The sequence below is a fragment of the Aphelocoma coerulescens genome, chromosome 1 (genome assembly GCF_041296385.1).
Source record: "Aphelocoma coerulescens isolate FSJ_1873_10779 chromosome 1, UR_Acoe_1.0, whole genome shotgun sequence".
Classification (NCBI taxonomy): Eukaryota; Metazoa; Chordata; class Aves; order Passeriformes; family Corvidae; genus Aphelocoma; species Aphelocoma coerulescens.
The window spans coordinates 98,999,295-99,019,445 of NC_091013.1; the positions used below are offsets into that span (position 1 = coordinate 98,999,295).

Genomic DNA, 20,151 nt, shown 5'->3' on the forward strand with positions numbered 1-20,151 from the left:
CAGCTCTGGCAGTAATTTATTGGAGAACAGTGGCATCAGTGTGAGAAGCTGGCAGTATTTTCCTGATGTAATTCTGCCTCTCTTTTCCCTGTTTCATTCTATAAACCTTTCATTTGGTGTAAAATGCAGGTGAGTTGGCAGATGAAATTTCCAGCCACGTGCCAGCATCTAGCAACCACTTTCTCTCTCTTCCATTCAACCCAATCCTTGTTTTTCAATAGGGAACATGTTTCTGTACCAAAAAAACCTATGAAAATTTAAGTGGCCTCTGGAGGGTATCCAGTCCACCATGGGCTTTAGGAATCTTCGTTCCAGTAAAGGGACCATGCAAATGATGGCAGACGCTCAATGAGCCATGCCACCTCTGGCAGCTCAGACAAGGGAAAGCTCAGGCTGCCACCTGGGAAGTAAGAGGATAATCAACAAAATGAGCACCTTGTGTGGCAGTTGGGGGCAACCTGGGGACATTGTCCAGTTTCTCCCAGAGGTATGTTGGCCGGGGTATGCCTTCTTCTGAGCTGCAGGTCAGTGTGATATCGCTGCCCACGTCCAGGGACCCCTGGATTCTGCAAAGCGGGACAGAAGGAGGAACTGCGAGAGAAGAGGGGAAGGTGATAGCAAATCAGGAAATGTGACCAAACAGTGGAGTGTAGGCTCACTCTAGACATGGGCTGCTGGGAAAAGCAAGGAGAGTGGCATGAGCTGTCAAGGGGACAAGACTGAGGCAGCAGACAAGAACTCATTGTGGTTTGGGGGGTGACAATTCACACAAAGATTCCTGACCCACCAGCCCGTCAAGGTTACAGACTACTCCTGATTTGCACAGGACCCAGTTCTCCTTGGATCCCTCCCTTGAGAAAAAGGTGAATATTTCTGTGTTTGAGACATCAAGGATGGTGAAAGTTAACAGAGCTGCAGACAAAATTTACTGTGATTGGGTTTTGCTTTCATATCCCTATAATGGCATGCACTCTGGAGTATTTAGCATCAATGGAAGCATCCAGAACTAATTGCTTTCATGGAAAGGAAGCAAAGATATAAAGTCATTCTCTCCTCTGTTGCTATGCGCCAAACCCCTTACGCTCCTTTCAGCCCTCCAGGATGCCCTCGTACTTTATTCCTGCTTCTTTGCAACTCCACATCACAATACCAGCACAAAAACTTTCTCTCCACCATATTTTACAACTTCATTATATGCTGCCTGCATATGAAGTCTATGTGCCCTACAAACTCCCAGAGTACTCACAAGGCAGCCCATTCTTCACCACAGGATGTCTGTGGGCTCAAATGCAAACACAGTACTATATTGCTAATGATGCACTATCATGCACAGAGATCCTCTTGTCCCTGTTCCCCCCTTTCCCCCATAATACCAGTAAACACACCCAAGACAGTAAGTCCAATGACTCCAATATTCCTGATGCCTCGGTCGGGAAGATTGTTGACCAAACACTGGTATGTGCCAGTATCCGATAGCTGAGTGTTGTTGATGAAGATGGAGGCACTGGTGGTTGGCATTGTCACAGCAAACCCCACTCGCCCATAGAACTGGGGTGCACCACCAAAGATCTGACCCCCTTGGTAGAGAATAACCTGGAAAAGAAAGGAAGGCTCAAACAACACTCTGCGGAAGCTGAGCAAGGAGGAAGAACAGCAAGCAAAACACGGGCTTACAAAGCTGAAAGGACCACTTACTAAAGGATCTCTGAATAACCAAACCTCAATATACATCCTAGCACAGGTGTTTTTTCCAAAAGAGGAACACACTCTGTAGCCCATTTTATGTCAATGAAAATGTTCACAGAGGTAGCAGACCAGAAAGATACCCAAATCTTCTGGCACAGCTGGATTGGCAACACCAGCCTACTTCATATAATAGTCATTACCCGTCTGGACAGGATCAGTGTGCAGAAGCAGAGGCTCTCTGCAGGTCAGTGAGTACTTTGATGAAAAGCATCTGCCCCGTGGACGGTATCCTTTTGAATCTCCGTCAGCAAGATCCTGCCATGATTTGACACTGCTTGCTGAAGATATTTGGGATGAGCTGAATTGGACAGGCAATGCAACCTTTGAACCTGCACAGCCTCCGCCAGTCAGACTGTACTCAGACCGGGTCCCTGAGGAGCAAGTATTCTTCAGTGCAGGTTCTCACACTGAATACAAAATGTGGTGAGGGCAGCATGGCCCAAGACAGATGTATTTCAGAGAAATGGCATTCTTCTGTTGTCAGAGTATGTGGGCAAAAAACAGGCCAGTGTATCTCAGGTTATGATTCTTGTGCCCACAATTATATACTCTCATTTGCTAATATTCATAAGAATGGGACTTGCAAAAGCAACAGAGTGAAAAAATAAGGGAAGTAAAAGGGGCAATGATTCCATGAGAGGTTATGTGTTAGAGGATACTTTACATAGATTTCACAGGCTTAAGGCTGCAGCTGCTCCCAGGCCCACCAAATTCCATATCCACTGCACCAAAACCTGGATTATATCTCCTGTGCTCTTTTGAATACACAAACCACTAGAGGCCCAGGGCAGCACTACAGCATCACATACACTTGCCCCTGCTGCACATCCAGCCAAGGACACAATGTGCATCTGCTAACAAAACATTGACTAGAACAGATTCATGTAAGATCCAGAGGGCATGTTCAGCAGTGAAGGGACAATGAAATTCTGGGACAGCCATAGACTCAGCATTGTAGAGGGCCTACATCCACAAAAGGGTGGAGAACAGGAAAGCCCCAAGGAAATACATGCTCCAGTAAGAAAAGACCTACCTGTTGAGGCTGGTTGGCATTTGAAAGAGGAATGACCATCCAGATGACATTAAGGTTAGTGAGAGCAGCGTTAGTGGTGAAGGTGCAGGGCAACACTGCTGTCTGGCCTCGGGCAACCTGGATACTCCCTGAACTGACTGACACCTCCAGAGGACACACCAGACCTGAAACGAGAAGGACACACAGTTCAAGCACTTCAAGAGAAAGACACAAAGTTGAAAGTACTGCAGGTCACCCCACTGTGTTGGTTTAACACAGCCTAGTTTTAGTGGGCAGGAAAAAGCCGCTTGAAGTTTCTACTGTGTCCGGCACAGAGCCAATCACTAAAAGCTCTGACGATGGGCAGGTTACTAGCCCAATTAGAGAAGTTGGTAACGCCTCTGTGATGACATATTTAAGAAAGGAAAAACGGTGGGAAGCTCTCTTTTCTTCTCCTGAGGGGTGATGAGGTGACTGCTGGGACCCATCCTGGCAGGGGCTGCAGGGGCCCATCCCGTCACGGGCCACCGGGCGCTGCGCAGCTGGGGCTTTCCGGAGGCCGGGACTGCATGGCCAGGGACCTCCTGAGGCTGGGACTGCATGGCCAGGGCCCTCCCGAGGCCGGGACCATGTGGCTGGGGCCGCCCATGCAGTGCCAGCAGAGACCATGTGACCAGCAACAAAAACATGGCGAACAATTCCCTGATATGGAGCCCAAACAAAATCAGCCTTCTCAGTGCAGTGAAGCTCTGTAAGAACTTTTCAATCGATAGAACTTGAGAACAATAATACCCACGGACAACAACTTTCTTCCAAGTCAGAGGAGAAGTGAGGACACGTGAGGAGAACCAACATGGCGGCACCAAGGTCAGTGAAAAGAAGGAGAGGGAAGAAGTGCTCCAAGCACTGGAAGAAGTGCTCCAAGCAAGCCATGGTGAGGACTATAATACAACAAACTGTCTCCCTGTAATTCATGAGGTGCATGGGGGGTGCAGAGATCCACCTGCAGCCCATGAGGAACGGTGCTCACGCTGGAGTGCATGGATGCTAAAAAGCTGTAATCTAGTGAGGAACTCGAACAGAGGGAGAGGACCCTTGCTTCCAGAGATAGAGAACCCTTGCTTCCAGACTAGAGCAGCTCATCCTTAAAAGACTAAACCCCATAAACTAAAATGACCCACGCTGGGCAGTTGTGGGAAGACTGCTTGGCCCGTGGGAGGGACTCACATTACAGGAGGTAGGGCAGGCTGCTGTTTGTGAAAGTTAAAGCCACGCTGGAAAAGTTCACAGAGAACTATCTCCCGTGGGAACGATCCCACGGCACAGCAGAGGAAAGAAACTCTTTTCCTTAAGCGTACTGAAGAAAGATTTGTAAGAAGTGAAAGACTGACCAAAACTCCGTGTTTTGTCTCCTTGAACAGTCAATGGGAAAGAGGGAGGGACTGGGAAGGAAAGGTGTTCGTAAGGTTTATTTTTGTCCTCATTACCCTTTTTATTTTGATTCTGCTAATAATAAATTTTCTTTATACTGTTTAAGTTTTGAGCCTGTTTTGCCCTTAAAATTAATTTCCTCTAATCCTTATCTCAACTCATTAAGTTTTTGTTTAAATTCCCCCTCCCCTGCTGAGCTATAGCAGAGGAAAATAAGTGAATAATTTTTTCGTGGGTGCCTGGCAGTTAGCCAATGTCAAAAAACCGCAACACCCATACACTTGCAGGTCACAACACAGTGTTCATTCCTACACAATTGTACCCTACCAACTATGTCAGGCTATGGAAATTATATTCCTTGCTCAGAGATCAGTCTGCTCTCACACAGTCTTTTTTTACAGGCAAATGCAGATATGTGGCCCTTTTAAATGAGAGCACTCTAGTTTCAGAGCCTCTGAAAACAACCGGGGTTCTTTTGGCGACAGGCATAGAGCCATAAGAACAGCCAAGCTGTGTCTCAGAGAATGAGATATGTTTTCAAACCCATCAATCTTAATGATACCCAACATCAGGGAAACAGAAAAAGAAACTGCAGTATTCACCAAGAAACACAGTTCTCCTCCCACTTCTATGTCTCATAAAGTCCAGCAAGACCCAAAGTATTTCAGTAATATTTTTAATTTAAAGGGTTAAAAGTCGAAATATTTTCCAGTCCAGGCATTTCTATTTAGCTGATGAAAAATTACTATTGATATTGTGGGATCTCATCAAATCTCATTTATTTTCCAGACTTTCCACCATCCACTTCTTTGCATTCCACACAGACTGGACACAGATGAAAGCCTGTTAAGCCCCAGCTTCCCAGTACAGCAGCTCAAGGCTGCCATTTTAAGACTGCAAGTCACACAGGGAAATATCTCCGTTCCTATCACCAAAATCTTGTCAAATGAAATTAACCAAGGGGTCTCCACCACCATTTTGAGCAGCACTAAAATGCTTTAAATCATTTCTCTCCACAAAATCAAAATCTTGACTACAAAAAGCAATGTCTCTGTATGACAGCTCAGCATTTTCTTGTTCAAAGCATGTGGGAGGGTACTGGAGAAGAAGGCAAGGAGTTTTCAAGCTCCAAGGCAACAGCAGAATACTGCTAACATCCAGGTGCTGTCTGCAGACCGCCCTCTTCTCTTGCTGAATCCAGGAAGGGCTACCTGCAAAGTTTCTATTTTCTGCCAAGAGACACTGGTTTGCTGAAGGTGAAATGCTTCATGAGAATAGTTTTCTGTCTGAACTACCAAGAATTGAACAGGCTAATGTCTGAGGAAAAGGTGTCTCCCACATGCTTGTCTGCTGAAATCCTTCCCAGACAACCTAATGTAGAAATGCAGCACCCAGAGCCTGGAAATGCTGAGCTTCAGATGCTACAAATCCAAAGTTTCTAGTGCCTGAACAACCTCCCATGTGTTCCAGGGTTTGAACTGACTGCTCCAGAATTGCAGTACTCCATCAGTTTGCAAAGGCTCAACCACGTCCTCCAAACTTCCGTTCCTTCCTCCACATCTCCTAAAGCCTCAGGTAGTTCAGCAAGGTTCAGAAATGCTTCAGAACAGAAACAGACAAAATTTCTCTTTAACCTCTTCAAGTGAAGTTCACAAGTTTCTTATGTTGTGGGAAAAAAAACACCTCGAGTCTGAATTTCCTCTTGTCTTGGGACATATTTAAAAATATGGAACATTTTGGAAATTCCTAGGGAAACAGTTAATCTCCAGTGCTAACCTCTCAGAATTAGGTGGCTGGATGAGAAACAGCTGGTGAAAGCTTAATCCATTAATCTCCTATGCAAGTCTGTCAGCAGCAAGCAGAAGTAAATAACTTGAAGAGCCAGTAATAAGCATCACCTTTATCACGAGGCATCTGCCTTCCAGCTGTGTATGTGGGCAACAGGCTGGGAATGGATTTGAACTCCTCATTTTCTTATGGCTGGCCAGCCAGTGGCAGTAGCCCAAAGCCCAGAAGTGATCCATGTCAATTTGGAGATGTCTCTTGCTGAATGTGACTCTGACAAGGGATTGTCTTTTCTGCAGGCTGAAATTTGAAGGCTCTCTTGCCGTGACTACTCATCTAGTCTAGCATCATCCATGTGCTAGCCAGTCTGCGGGGAGTCACAATGATTTGAACATTTATTGGATTGATGTCTCTCTCCAACATGGCGCAGAAAGTCCTTCTATTATGTTCAGCATAGATTTAATGAGATGCTTTCCATGAGAGGGAAAGAAACTACTCATCCAATTTGGAACAGCAATATGTGTTCTTCAGCCCCATTCCTTATCACTTCCACTTTCCACTTCATGAAAAACCCACACATTCAAATTCTTGTCACCCAGAAAAAGTAATGCTTAAGTGTGAGTGCTCCAATTTACTGCAAAAGTTAGACTTTGCAGTTTACTTTGCAGGATTAGTTACATCAATCACTCAGTCATCAAGATGGTGAGATTTTCACGTCTAATCACCCTCTTGCTACTCCTAATATTTATTATTAGTTGATTGCAAACATTCTGCAGAATAATAAAAACACTAAAATAGAACACGCATAATTTAGTCACTGTAAAAATAATTTTTGATACATTTGAGGACTTCCAAATGTACTCATGAGCAATATAAGAAATGAAAGAAAATACATATTCCCTTTTCCCTGCCAGTACCCCACTCTTAGGGTGCAACACCCGACAGCCATTATCTCCTTTTCTTTTCAAGGCACCACAGCATCTCTCTTAATTTAAATGCTATGGATCAGGGGAGCACAAAGGAGGAGCTGAGATCACCATTCATTTCTCTTGCCCAGGGGAGCTGCTTTGAACCTGGCCTGCAAGATGAGCACACCCACACACACCATGCTGTCCTTGTTAAACCACCAGGCAAGCCAGCTCCTCAGACTTGCCCTTACCTCCCACATCCCAGTGCCTGCCAGCTGCTCTTTGGCCCTTTTTTCACTCTTTTGGTGTACAAGACAGGTGGCATTTAAGGACTTGTTTTGTTAAGCTGAGTGGCACCTGGAAGACTACAGCTGGGGAAAACACACACAGCCACGTCTGACAAGGAAGCTTAAACAAGGCAAGAGGAAACAAAGGCGAAGTCCTCTTCCAGCAGCATAAACAGGGAAGTTGGGTGGTGTGTTAGCACAGCACTGGGGGCAGGGGGGCAGTGCTACAACATGACTCCTTTCCCAGGGAAACAGATGAAAGAGCAAAGATCAAACCCTCTTCAGAAACTGCAGCATCTCAAGACTACTAGAAAATGTAACACATTTACACATGCACTTGTATATCCATGCAAGTATTTTTGTGACTGTGTTCTTCCACACCAATACTCATGGCCCAAAATGCAGATGGCTGCACACGAAGTCACATACACTTATAAACCTGTATGCCCAGGGAAACACCTACTAGGAAAACTCAACCAAATTATTCGTGTTTAAACATTTCAAAATAAGGCGTTGCAAAAATGTGGGTTTGTATTAATGCAAGAGGAGGGAGGCAGGGGAGAGAGGGAAGAAGAGATTTCAAATTTAGCATATCTATTGGGATAAGGATTTTTCAATGCAGCCTAAGGAATGAGGACTTGAATTCCCTTGAGTAGATATAAATGCAAATATAGATATATGCACACACATACAGCCTACTAAGTCAAATTACACATAAGAGGTCAGAAAAATCAAGCAAAGGATGTTGTAAAAAGTCTCCTTTTGCAAAGTTATACAATCCAGGTATTTTCTAAGCATTCAGAACTTTAATGACTTCTGAGAGACAAAGAATCGATCACCACGAAATCATCTCTCAGAATTGGATTACAATGGCCATTACACCCTCTCTTGTGACTGCAATCTCCTCCTTACTTGGTAATTAAGCAACCCTGTAAGCAGCATGCCCAGAGGATGAGCAGGGCACACCACTGTCAGCAGAAAGAGGAATGGGCCCTTCCTGTACGTAGGACACTTTGATCTTAGCTTGATTCAGCAAACAGCGTTCTCCTTTGATCCTGAGGCAGCAAGCTCCCATCACTAATTAGAACGGATGCTCCATTTTTCTGTCCCTATCAGCAAACCAGTCAGCAGAAGAATGTTTTGGCTGCAGAGTCTCTTTCAGAATTTCTTCATATTTTCAGGATCAAGTAATTATTCTGGCAACATAACTGATTTCATTTTTGATGGCTCACTGCTGCTTTTCCAAGGGGCACGCTCAGCTCCCTTCCCAGTATCCATGAAGGAGTCCGTGTAGATAGTTCATACATACATCACGACACAAGCACGTAGGACACAGTCCCACAACAAGCATTACCCTCCCTGCTGGGTGTAAGGAGGACTCAGATGCTGCCATATTTTCTAGCTGCCCTAGAGGGCCTGCAAGCCTCAGAGCTATCAGAATACACCAGATACAGTGAAGCTGAAAGACACGGGCAGATATTAGCACTTTGACTCATTCTGAGTTGGTAAAAAAACGTTCCCAACTCCTGCTCACTCCTGCACCTCTCTGCCAGAGATCACCAGCATAGTCAGCAGCTTTTGGCACTTGCTAGCAGCAAACTCCTGATACCCAAAGGTAGAGACCAGGGTGCAGGTTCACTCTGCAGTGCTGGCAAGCCAGGGAAGCAAATGGCCAGAGGAGGAAGGAGGGAAGAAGGTGTGAAAGACATGAAAGAAACCCTCAGATGTGTGCATTCTGCATCTTCAGACTCAAGGGAAAATGTGCAGGAATGTGTGCCGCTGTGGGGAAAATGAGAATAAAGCTTCAAGCTGATTCAGCTTGCATCTGAAACCCAGGGAATGGCTTGAATGGCTCCCTCCTGTCCCAGCACAATTAGCAATCCTGTTGCCACATGCTGGGGAAGATACCTTTGGCAGTATGACATTCTGGGTCCCTTGTTAGAGAGGCAAAGATGAGGTCACACAGAAGTTTCATCAACAGGGTAGAAACACAGTGTTCCATCTGGAAACCACAGGCAATGGAGGGAGAAACTGCAGAGCAGTCTTTTTCCTGAGATGAAAGGAGAATACAAGTTGCTGTGCCTTTTGCCTGCCTCACATCTCTGAGTCTGGGACCAAAGCTACCCCCTGTGCTAAAGAAGAGAAATGTGTCCCACCCCAAATGAGCTGAGGTACATCGCCAAGCCAACACACTGAGCAGCAGCAAAACCTACAACCCAGGAAGGAGCGACTCACAGCAGGAGGAGAGTGGAACAGATGCAGTCAGTACGTCTGCCGTGGGTCCTGCCTCTGCAGCAAACATTCAAAAGCCCCTGAAGGAGCCTCACTTGCAGTTGCAAACACAGAAAACATTGAAGTTATCCAGCATGATATGACAGCATCCAAACTGGCTGCTCAACGAGCTGCTTGAATACTGGCCTTGCCCATTCTCACCAGGGACTGTGTATCCCACTTCATTCTGGATGGGGTACACTTGCTGGTTCAGAATCTATCTAACCAAACACAGTATTTAACCAGCCTAGTGTCTCGAGGCAGCTTGCAGTAGACTCCACTCTGCTTAGGGAGCTAACACCACCAAGCACTGCAATGGAGCACAGATCTGAATTTATGCCCAGCTAGACTGAATTCTTTCCAGTTCACTAAGGAAATTCTACCATGGAAAAAAACTTCCAGGCTCCAAAGTGATTCTGCAGGGCAGGCATCTGGACAGATTCACACTGTTGTAGTAGACTGCATCCTGGGTCCAAGGTGCCCTAGCACAAATTTCCCTGGGCAGGATGCTTGGTAGAAACCTCCTTGGACCAATAATAGTAGGAGTAATGGAGTGAGGGAGGAAGGGCTCCAACAAACAGTAGCCCTCCTGCCAGCCCACAGCAAGAAGGCAAAGGTTGCTCCAGACATTCGTAGGGGGATTGCTTTTGTGCCCCAATTTGAGGGCACATGTTATACAAGTGGCTGACAGGTCTAGCAGTGGGATAGTAGCCTGTGGGGGACAATGGAAGAGTGTATGAGGCAAAATAATTTCCGACTCCTTCCTTCCTATCTTTGCTGGCTCTGCAGGACAGACTGGAACATGCAGCAGGAAAACAATCACATCTAGCATGGTTTAGACCAAGATCTGTGCAACACAGGTGTTAAAACTATACTGACACTAACATTTCATCTGAGGTGTTTCTAGTGTTAGTATTCCCATTAAATGCACGTCAATAGGCAGCTTTATCCCTGGAGAAACCATCAGACACAGCTGGTGGTATCTAGTCATCCCCCCAGAATGGAGCCTCCCAAGAAAAAAGATCCATTTTACTCTAGTAAGAGTAATCTCAGGATTGCTGCCCAACCTGTAGGATACACAGGCTAGCAGACAGTAATCCAGGGAGAAAACACAGTGCCAGGGTCTTGATCTTGAGCCCTGCAGCATTTCTTGCCAAGAACTAGACTAGCTGATGAGGGACACTGGCTACCTGTGACACTCTGCTGATCACACTGACCCTTCTTCCTTACCATTTATAACCTCACCTGAACTAGACAGAAAACTAACAGGGAAAATTTCTGCTGACCCACTCCACTCTGGCCTCAACTGCTGACCTGGTGAGCAGCAGTCACTACCACCCCTGCCATCTTCTCTTTTGAAAATAGGTCTTTCTCTGCAGGCCAGTTGGGAGGAGGATTTCAAACAACTGACTGATTGGGATGACATAGAACATATCTCCCTGTGCTGACCTCCCCAATCTGCAGCCAGAGGCAGGATGACAATTGGACTTTACGACCAAAAAAAAGGCAGGAAAGCTTTCAGCTGCACATACTTCCACCAGAATGGTGTCAGTTGCCTTCCATGTCCTTATCAGAGGAACTGGATTAGCTCTTGCAGGGGTAGGAAAGGGGCTCCCATGACACACTGAGAAATTTGATTCCTTCCCTTTTTCTGGCACAGACTCCCTGGGTCCCGCTGAGCAAGCCAGACAGCTTCAGGTGTCTTCAGAGGGTCCCCATTAGTGTGAGATCCTCATGTGCTCGGGTTTAAACCTCCAGAGTTTGATTTGCTGATCTGCTAAGCACTCAAACCTGCTAGGGAAATCGAGAGGGGCTGTGCTGTCCAGGTAGCAGAGTTCACATGATGTTTATCTCCCTGAGCACCTGAACTGTGCTTTTCCAGCACCTCTTAATGCTTCTGTTTAATTAGTCACAGACTTGAAATGCAAAAGAGGTTTTTGAACTGTGAGAAGAATATGGTGTTAGAGCAGCTTGCTGGCATGTGCTAAGTGGGAACTAGAACCCAAATCTGGTTTACAGATGCAGCATCAGGGGGCCAATGACCCAAATGGTCCTTCCCAGTTCTGGACTCCTGCTGTGCTCCCAGTACAGGCTCCTCTTATGTGCTTCTATCAAGCCTTGCTGAAGCTGCCAGGAGAGCTGCTGCCTTTTCAGCTCCAGCAAGCTGGGATGGATGCCTTGCATCTATCTCTGCTGAGAGATAGAGGCTCTGAGTGCAATATGCCTGCAAGTTAGAGGCAGGAAAACTGCATCGTATTATAGCAAGATTGTAAAAATACAAAGGAACATTGATAGGAACAAAAACAGCGTCTACAATGACATTAGCTAGGATAAAACTAATAAATGGCTGTGCTCTGGGCATGCAGTAATCCCCTTTCCATGGTATAGTGTTGCACTATTAAGTACATTATGGGAAGTTTAACACTTCCCTCCAATGCATGCGGCACTGGCTGAAAACAGAGACTGCTGAGATCTGAGCTGGCAGTCCTTGAATTCACAGCATTTGCAGAGGACTTAAGAAGCTGCTGCGCTTTGGACATTGGGGTTTTTTTGCTGTAGCAGATGAACAAGGCCAGAGGGGACTCAGGGGGAACAGGAATTCAAGAGTTCTCTCATTGCTCCCCTAAACTGGAAGTGGAGGGGTGGGTACGGCTAATTCAGCCCACTCTGTGGGACCATTTTGTGTCAGTTTTGTCCATCCCTGGGTTTGCTTAGAATCAGAGTCATCAATGACTCATACCCTGGGATTAAGGTGGGCAAATCAGGAGCAGGCAATCTGTCTACAGAAGATGGCTGAAGGCCACAGCAAGGCAGGATACCCAAGGTACAAACAGGGTGGTGTGTCCTTTTCCTTCCCTGCTCAGGTCCTTCAGAGATGCCTGAAACACCATTTTACAAATAACAGGCACAGACAAGGAGGAAAGAAAAAGTTTAGCTGGGAACAGAAAGTTATTTCCCTATTCTTTGTCTTTTACAAATCTAAGACTGGCAAACACAGTTCCTTTTCCTTCACCCCCTACTCCTGTGATAGATCAGCTCTGGGGAATCCTGCTGCAGTAACTTAAGATGTTGTCATCCTCTGCTGTTTGCCTTGTCACTCAACACAAGGCTATTGCCCCAAGGCCAGCCAAAGCAGAAAAGAAGCTGTGCCTCTATCTCACAGCCAGGCATTAAGCAGCATAACCTGCTGAGGAAGGTGTGGGGACAGGCTAACTTCCTTTGCTGTGAGAGGGGAAAGCTGCATTGCAGACATGCTGTCCTGTTCTGCTCACTGCTACAGTAGAGGCATCATCCTACTGTGATGGATATCTAGGGATGGGAACATTTTAAATGACCACAGCTAGTTACTTTAGCTAAAGTGACTTGTGGATGAAAGTTTATCAAACGTTCATATAAGTGCATTTAAGGTAAGAAACTCAGCTTGAGTTTGCAAAAAGCCTGCAGCAACAGCTCTGAGCTGCAGACTTACCCATTCATCTAGCTGGGATGCCAATATAAACCTCCCACATCCCTCCTCTTAATTATCTTACTGCTTGTCACAGCACACCAGAAAGGAAAATTCACCTTTCACACAAAGATTGGTGTCTATGTTTCCTGAAAGAGGGAAAAGGCACAGAGCTGACTGAGAGCAGTGAAGGCATACATTGGCTTCATTTTCCTGAAGCAGGTTGCAAAACCTTGCAGGAGCCAGCTCTTAACATTTGGGAAACTCCACCATGGCCAGTCCTTGTCTCTGAAGGCATCCTCAAGCATCCCCATAGGTATCTGTAACCACACCTGAGCCCCCACATGAAAAGTACAGGTTGAGGCTGCATGGGATGAATTGAGAGCTGCATGTAACTTGCATACCCCAGAGTGGGCATCTGATGAGAGCTCTTCTGAGGATCTAAAAGCAAAAACAGGCTCGAGTCCCCACCCTCCCTGATCCCATTTCTTTGCTAGTATTCTCCCAGCACAGCCCAGTCAGCAGGGATGTGTCACGCTGCGGAGCAGTGCCAAGTGCGGGCAACAGCACGTGACATTGCTGACACAGCAAAGTTGTCTCCTTGGGGAGAAGGTATCCACTGGTGCCTCTACAAGAGAAATGTACCTGCTCCCAAGACTGGGGAACAGAGAGGCAGGGTTAGGAAGCTGAAATTAAAACAGGTCGGCAAAGCTTTACTAAGACACTCACTTCTATTTTCTGTTTGCTTAGACATAAAAAATACATTAACAGCCCAGCAGCTTTGTAAATGATTTATCGCCAAAAGAATAAATTTCTTCCTTCTCCTCTGGCAAAAAAAAAAAAAAAAGAAAAAAAGAAAAAGATTGCAACAGTGATAAACTGCTTAATAAGGGAAAACAACTTGAGGTTTAAATATATTCAATGGTATATTGAGTGGGAAGGACAGAGCCCATAAGGAATAGGATTAAAGTCCAGTGAGGGGAGTTGGCACAGGGGGAGGCAGGATGAATGGGTGGGCAGGCTGGAATATACAACCCGTGTGTGGTGGGGCGAGGCAGGAACATGGGGTGCAGCTGCCTGACACAACCACCCTTAGGTCAAACTCCAGTGCATATATCCCAGCCTATGGTCCAACCAACTGCTTGGGGTACCACCTTACCTGTTTTCCCCTGTTACCAGGATGTTTCAGCACCATCATCACCCCATGGTTGCTTATGTTGGCCTATGGAGGATTATGGTGGGCTCACCCCTTAACAAAGGGGTGCGTAAGACACAACAAAATAAAATTTAATTTCTTAAAGTATCTGAATAATATAATTTAAAATATTTAAATAAATTAAAATAAAAGCAACCCCCAAGGAATCAACCTCCCAAGCCTTTTCTGAGAAGAAAAGTTTTCATTAATAGACTGATCTCATTTTCCTTGAGATCAAGAGGGACTGTCACCAGGACAAGTATCAGATTCTTAAAGGATCTGGTCCAGCAGCCCCTAGGTTTTGGCTGAGGCAATGCCAATAAGTTGGCCCATCTGCTTTCCAAACCTGTTTTGTGTCTTGTGTATGAAATGCTCTCATCCTATGGAGTGCACAAACTTTGCAAGTGGAAGGATACTTGGCCAATGTTTGTTGTTCACCACACCTTTGAGCTCCCCTAAAAATTTTCCTGCTCTGTGACCTGAGTCCTGCTTCACCAACGGTGCCACCTGCATGGCCAGCAGACTGCCCACCTGGACCCAGGCTGCCCAGCCAGACACTGATGCCTGGGTGCATTTGATATGTCCTAGAAATTCCACTAAATGCAGGTAAGTCCGTGGAAATATATTTAATGTTTAAAAATTAGGCACATGTTTAGGTATCTTGCCAAACTGGGGCTTAAACAAGACTCCTGTAGCTTGATCGTAGGAGGGAGAGCCTTTAAGGCTTAAGAATGTGAAAAATCACCGTGAAGCTTCCTTGTCTCCAAACAAGACTGATTAAAGCAAAGTCCCTCAAAGCAGTCGGATTGAAACTAGTTTACATGGGCATGTTCAAAGACATTAGACTTCCATATCTTAAACTTCATTAATCCCAAACTACTTTGGATTTAAAATTATTAAAATTATTAAAAACAAGCAAACAGAAAGGGAACAAAAAAAGGCAGGCTCTTTTTCATTTTAATTGGAAAGAAAGGAAAACCCAAATTTGTCTTTCGCTCTGGCAAATGTCAGGTCAGTAATTGAATGTTTCAGATTATGAGTTGAGCTGTCTAAAAGAGGTTGTAAAAGGACAATTTTCCACTGGGAAAAGAAGAGTTTTCATTAAAATCAAAATAGGTTGTAAGAATATCAACTTTGATGACATTTTCAGTGAGTGAAGACAAAATGAATTGCTTTGACTTCCCCATTTAATTATGGTAGTATTGGCACACTTCAGTTCAATAAGGTAAGAACACTTTATTTCAATCCATTTAAGCTTTTGCCATATATTTAGATATTACATAAATTCTGACTTTGCATAATTTTATGCAGTAGCAGTGCAGTGAATACACACACACATACTTAATATGCTATGGCCTTTCAACATTGTGTGAATAGTATCTTTTCCCAGTGGAAATTTACCCTGACTTTTGGTCCTTCCATTACAAGATCTGATCTCTCACTATGATGTGAAATGAAACAGAGAGGGTACATTAGGACTTCCCTGGGATAAATGTCCAGTCTGTTACCAGCTTTAGCTAGAAACAGCTCCATCTTCTCCCATCTTCACATGGGAACACCCAGAGTGCTGGAGATGTAGATGTTTCCATGGGAAGTTTGATACCCGTGTTGCTCAAGGGGAGAGTGTCAGGCACAGAGACATCCACATGTAAGCCACAGCAACACATCTATGCAAGCACTTTGCAGTCCATTCCCAGAAGGAGAGTCACTCCATGCTCCCTGCCCTCTGGAAGTGTGATCTTTCCAACCTGCCTACACCAAAACCCAAAGCTTCGGTACAAGTGTTGCTGACTATAGATCAGTTCCCAACACTCCAGTCATTTGGGCTGATCATTCCCACATTGTATGTGGGAAGCAGGACCAACAGATGAAATGTACACAGCCAGACGAATAAATAACTGCTGTCCATCTCCTGTGTGTCCTTTTGGCATGTGCCAGCACAGGGTGCAAAGGGAGACACATTCCAGAGCTGGGGGGCCCTCCCTGCTCATGGTGTACCCAGAGTTGGAGCATCTGCAGCTCTAAGCATCCAAGCTGAGATCACTGAGCCTGATTTTTCACAAATGCTATACACTTCCCCTCTAGCACTCTAGTTTTGGACACAGCATGATGCTGAAAAACTCAGGTGCAGAAAGTTGCACTGGTAGCTCCAAAATATGCCAGGAAGGAATGCAGAGTCTCCATTTTGCAGTGAGGAAAAGCGGGATGGAGAGGATATAACTCACCCAAACACCATGCAGCAGGTCAATGGCGAGACAGGAACAGGACTTTAGAACCTGATTCATGGGCCTTGCTCTGCCAATTAATCACTCTCTCCACCACTGTACCAAGTATTAGTATTGATTTCAAATTAACACACACCCACATCTTATCAAGGAAAAAAAAGAATAACCAAGAAGTTTCACTATGTTCTGCTCCATTGGAGGCCAACATGATTCTAAGAGCAAATATTTTCTGCAAGCAGCCCTGCCCCAAAGCATTCCAGGTTGGGAGGCACAAAGCAGGCACTCTCAAGGAAATGTCAAATGTTTATAAAATGCTCCAAACCTCTTGAGCAGGTTTTCAGAAAACACAGAGTACAATCATAACATGCCTGAAATGCAGAAAGGAGACTGTGAATGCAGATGCTGCTGTTACTGTACCTGGCAGTGCACCTCCCTCCTTACCACCTCATTTTCTGATGCCAAGATCTGAGAGTTAACCCCGGGTGACCAAGCCTCACAGTGATGTCTGATTTTATGCTTGCCCCCTTCCCTTCCCATGATGTACTAAATTCCCTTTTACAACAGCTGCTAACTTTTGCAAGACTGCTACAAGCTTCCCTTGTCTTTTGGAGTAGAAGTCCCAGGAAAACACTCTGCAAATTTTCCCTCTGTAACAGATGCAAGAAGTTGCTTATGCCCAAGCAGCAAAGTACACAACTGCTCTGAACTAACATTTTTTTTCTGCACAGCTGGCTCAGTTTTTCACACAGATGTTGTTTCTCTTGCCAAGTCTAAGAGCACACAGAGAAGCATTAATATGAAAGAGCCCAATTGGACACTGGTTTAACAACAAGTTGAAAACTCCCTAAACACAGCCTATATGCTCCGTTTTCCCTTTCCTATGTTTTGGGGGTTCTATTGTTTGCTTTTTGTTGGGGGGGTTTTGTTTGTTTGTTTCTTTTATTTTATGCACCCAGCAGGTAGAAAAAGAAAAAGAAAAAAAATAAAACAAAAAAGGAGAGGTAAAATAGAACAAAAACCATAAGAAGCCACTGAAGAGAGTCTTAGCCTTTCAGGGGTAAATTCCCTTTCCGAAATTTGAAACACACGTTAATCTTTAATGTTAAACCATGGATTAAAAATTAATTCAAAAATCTCACAGTTTGGAACACTTACAAGTCCACTGCATTATTGAAAGCTCAGATCAGTGCTACTCTGCATAAAGAAGTCTCCCCAAACTCTTTCTATTCTCTTGAAGCCAAGAACAGGTACTCACTGCTCTCCTCATGTATCCTTAAAACTCAGAGAAACCTAGTTGTGATTCCCAAGAGCTGGGAAAGGCTGAGCCCTCAATTTTACTTACTTTTTTGTGCTCCTTTTTGTTTGCCTGGAGGGGGAACCAAGGGACCAGGCAGCATGTGCAGAGGTATTGCAGTTTCCACAAGTATTTTTGGAGCCATTGTTCTCTTACCAGCTGCTGTCTTACAGGTCTGTAGGAGGCTGAGCAGGAGGTTTCCATCTCTAGAGTCTGTGCTACCACGTCGTTTACCATAAGGGGTAAAACTTGCTTTTTAAGCATCACTGTTTTTAACAGCTGCCTCAGCACAGTTACGCTAGCAGTTACCATCACAAAGCAGCCTCTCTCCTACCCTCTTTTCTGCACTCTCAGGCTCATCTCCATCCAAATCCTCCACCTGAGACCATCCTCAGGAGGCTGCCTTCACCTGCAGCCAGCTGGGTCCACACCAGATGAACCACGGTGCCAGCTGAGGTGAGCTCTGCCCACGCACCTCCTGGGTGAGGAAGATGCATGGGCAGCCAGCACAGCTCTTGGAGGGGAGTGTCCCCCTCAGGGAGGTGCTGATGCCTCTCTGACCCTCCAGATGCTGTCAGAGAAAACATCTCATCTGCAGTCAAGACTGCTGCCTGCTGTGTGATAGGTACTGTGTGAGAATGAATAGGCTGTGCTGCCCCACATGTGGGCACCCCCAATATCACCAGGCTCTGGGTGAAAATGAAGCAGTCTGTTCCTATCTTTAAATCAGTGCTTGTATTCAGGGAGAAAAATAAATAAAATGAAAACAAAAATGCACAGAAGGGTTTAAACACCTACAAATCGCACTTATCTCTCCCTTGCTTATCATAACTTGTCCTGCCATAGTTGCTAATGGAAATAATAATAATCACCGTAGTAGAATCATGCTTTGGCTTCTTTCCCAGATTCTCCTCTTGTTCACCAGGCAGTGAAGTTATTGTATCACCAAAACTTCACAGAGACCTGGTTTTGCAGGAGAAGCACCACCAAGAAAGGTTTTGACAGCTTCCCATGGAGGCTGAGAAAGCAGAAGAGTAAAGGAGGAGAGCCCTTGACTTGGGGACAGGGGAGTGATAGGCAGGAGGATAAAAAATTCTCCACTATATTTGCCAACAGTGAAAAGCAAAGAAAACAACAATTATGAATGAACAGACAATACAGCACACAAATAGTCCTGCTCAGCATGCCAGTGTGTTCTCCCAGAAGGATCTGAATGCTCCTGGGACCCAGGGGAGGCAAGGAGCAGTAAGCCCAGGTGATGTGCCTAGGCTTGTGCAGAGCCAGACATGAACCCTCACTCTCCAGAGCCCAGCTTGGTAGTTCATCTTCCAAATCACTTCTCCTTCCATAAATTCAGTCTTCTACTTTTAAACTCATGTGCCCATCAAGTAAGATTACATTTAAAACTCTTCAAGTATGGCAAAATATATTCATGAACATCTGTTTGAATAATAAGCCTGAATTTGCTTCAACAGTATTCGTCCGACCTGCTTTCCTTGCCTTCTGCAAGTGCTCACACCAGCTCTCCCCAGTTCAAAAATGACAACGTGAGGGAGAAGCTGCTGCACACACTCACATAAACATGAAGATGACTTTGCCTGGTGGAGGAGGAATTTCCAGTCTCTGGTACACTGACCTTTCAAGGGTTGCAGGCTGCTTCTTGGACTCCAAAAAAACAGCTAAGATAAATCAGCCTAAAGTCAGAAAGCTAAAACTTACCTGATCAAAGTCTGGTCTGCCACTGAAAAATCTGTATGTGGGTGTGAATCCTGGGCTCTGCAGTTTGTACCTGCTGGGAGAAGAGGGGTAGTTGCTTATGCTGAGGCCATACCTGCTGCTGTGGCTGGTTGCCCTCAGAGGTGCAGGTAAGCATCCCTCTCACTCCTCATCCCACTGCCTCCCCCTCAGACCTGCCAGTGGAACTGCTGGTGTAATGGCTCTCTCCCCCACATAGTTCTGGCAAAAAGATCTTGGTTCATGAGTAAGAGCAATTTCCTTCCTACCGTAGGTCACACTAAGAGGATTAGGCTAAAGACTAAGAATGCAGGTGGCCACACTGACAACCTGAACTGAGGGTAACCTCTGGCAGGGGAAGGGGAGCAGGGACAGCATCTGACCTCTCCATCCATCTCAGCAGCTGTCCCAAAAGTACATATGACTGCCTGACTCCTGGCTGTGAACTGTGGCAGTGTCCCTTCACCCCATGAGTGCTCTGTGCTGCTTGGGTATGTGGTATTGAGGGAAAGCAGCTGAAAGAGCAGAGAGACTTATGGAAGGAGCAGAAACCATACCCTGAGGCCTAGATGCAGGCTGAAAGCAATAAATACACAAAGCAATAGGTTGCAAGCTAGAATATAACCCTGGGGAAAACATTTGTTGAAAGGCAGAGAGGAATAAATGCAACAGTGTACACTTGATGCCTACTTATGGAGGTAAATCAGCATGGCTTAAAGCACACACCCTGCAGAGATACATGGGAAGGCTGCCCACCAGATGCTTCTGCAAGAGCCCCACATCTCCACAGATAATTTGGTTATCTCTAAGCAGGATGT

At 45.4% G+C, this 20,151-nt stretch overlaps 1 protein-coding gene across 6 annotated transcripts in view; it reads right to left on the bottom strand.

Annotated features, from left to right (window-relative positions):
• The window catches only part of IGSF11 (immunoglobulin superfamily member 11), a 105,094-nt gene that overhangs the window by 4,212 nt on the left and 80,731 nt on the right, over window positions 1-20,151 (bottom strand). For 3 of the 6 annotated variants that reach the window (XM_069020627.1, XM_069020612.1, XM_069020637.1), the window contains exons 2-4: window positions 2,780-2,943; window positions 1,386-1,593; window positions 436-591 (exon numbers count right to left, since the gene is read on the bottom strand). In XM_069020627.1, coding sequence (XP_068876728.1) covers window positions 436-591; window positions 1,386-1,593; window positions 2,780-2,818 — 403 coding nt within the window. In that variant the 5' untranslated portion in view covers window positions 2,819-2,943. Of the gene's footprint in view, window positions 1-435; window positions 592-1,385; window positions 1,594-2,779; window positions 2,944-17,647; window positions 17,885-20,151 lie in introns of those variants that run through there. The other 3 variants (XM_069020601.1, XM_069020599.1, XM_069020618.1) reach the window with 2 other exon arrangements.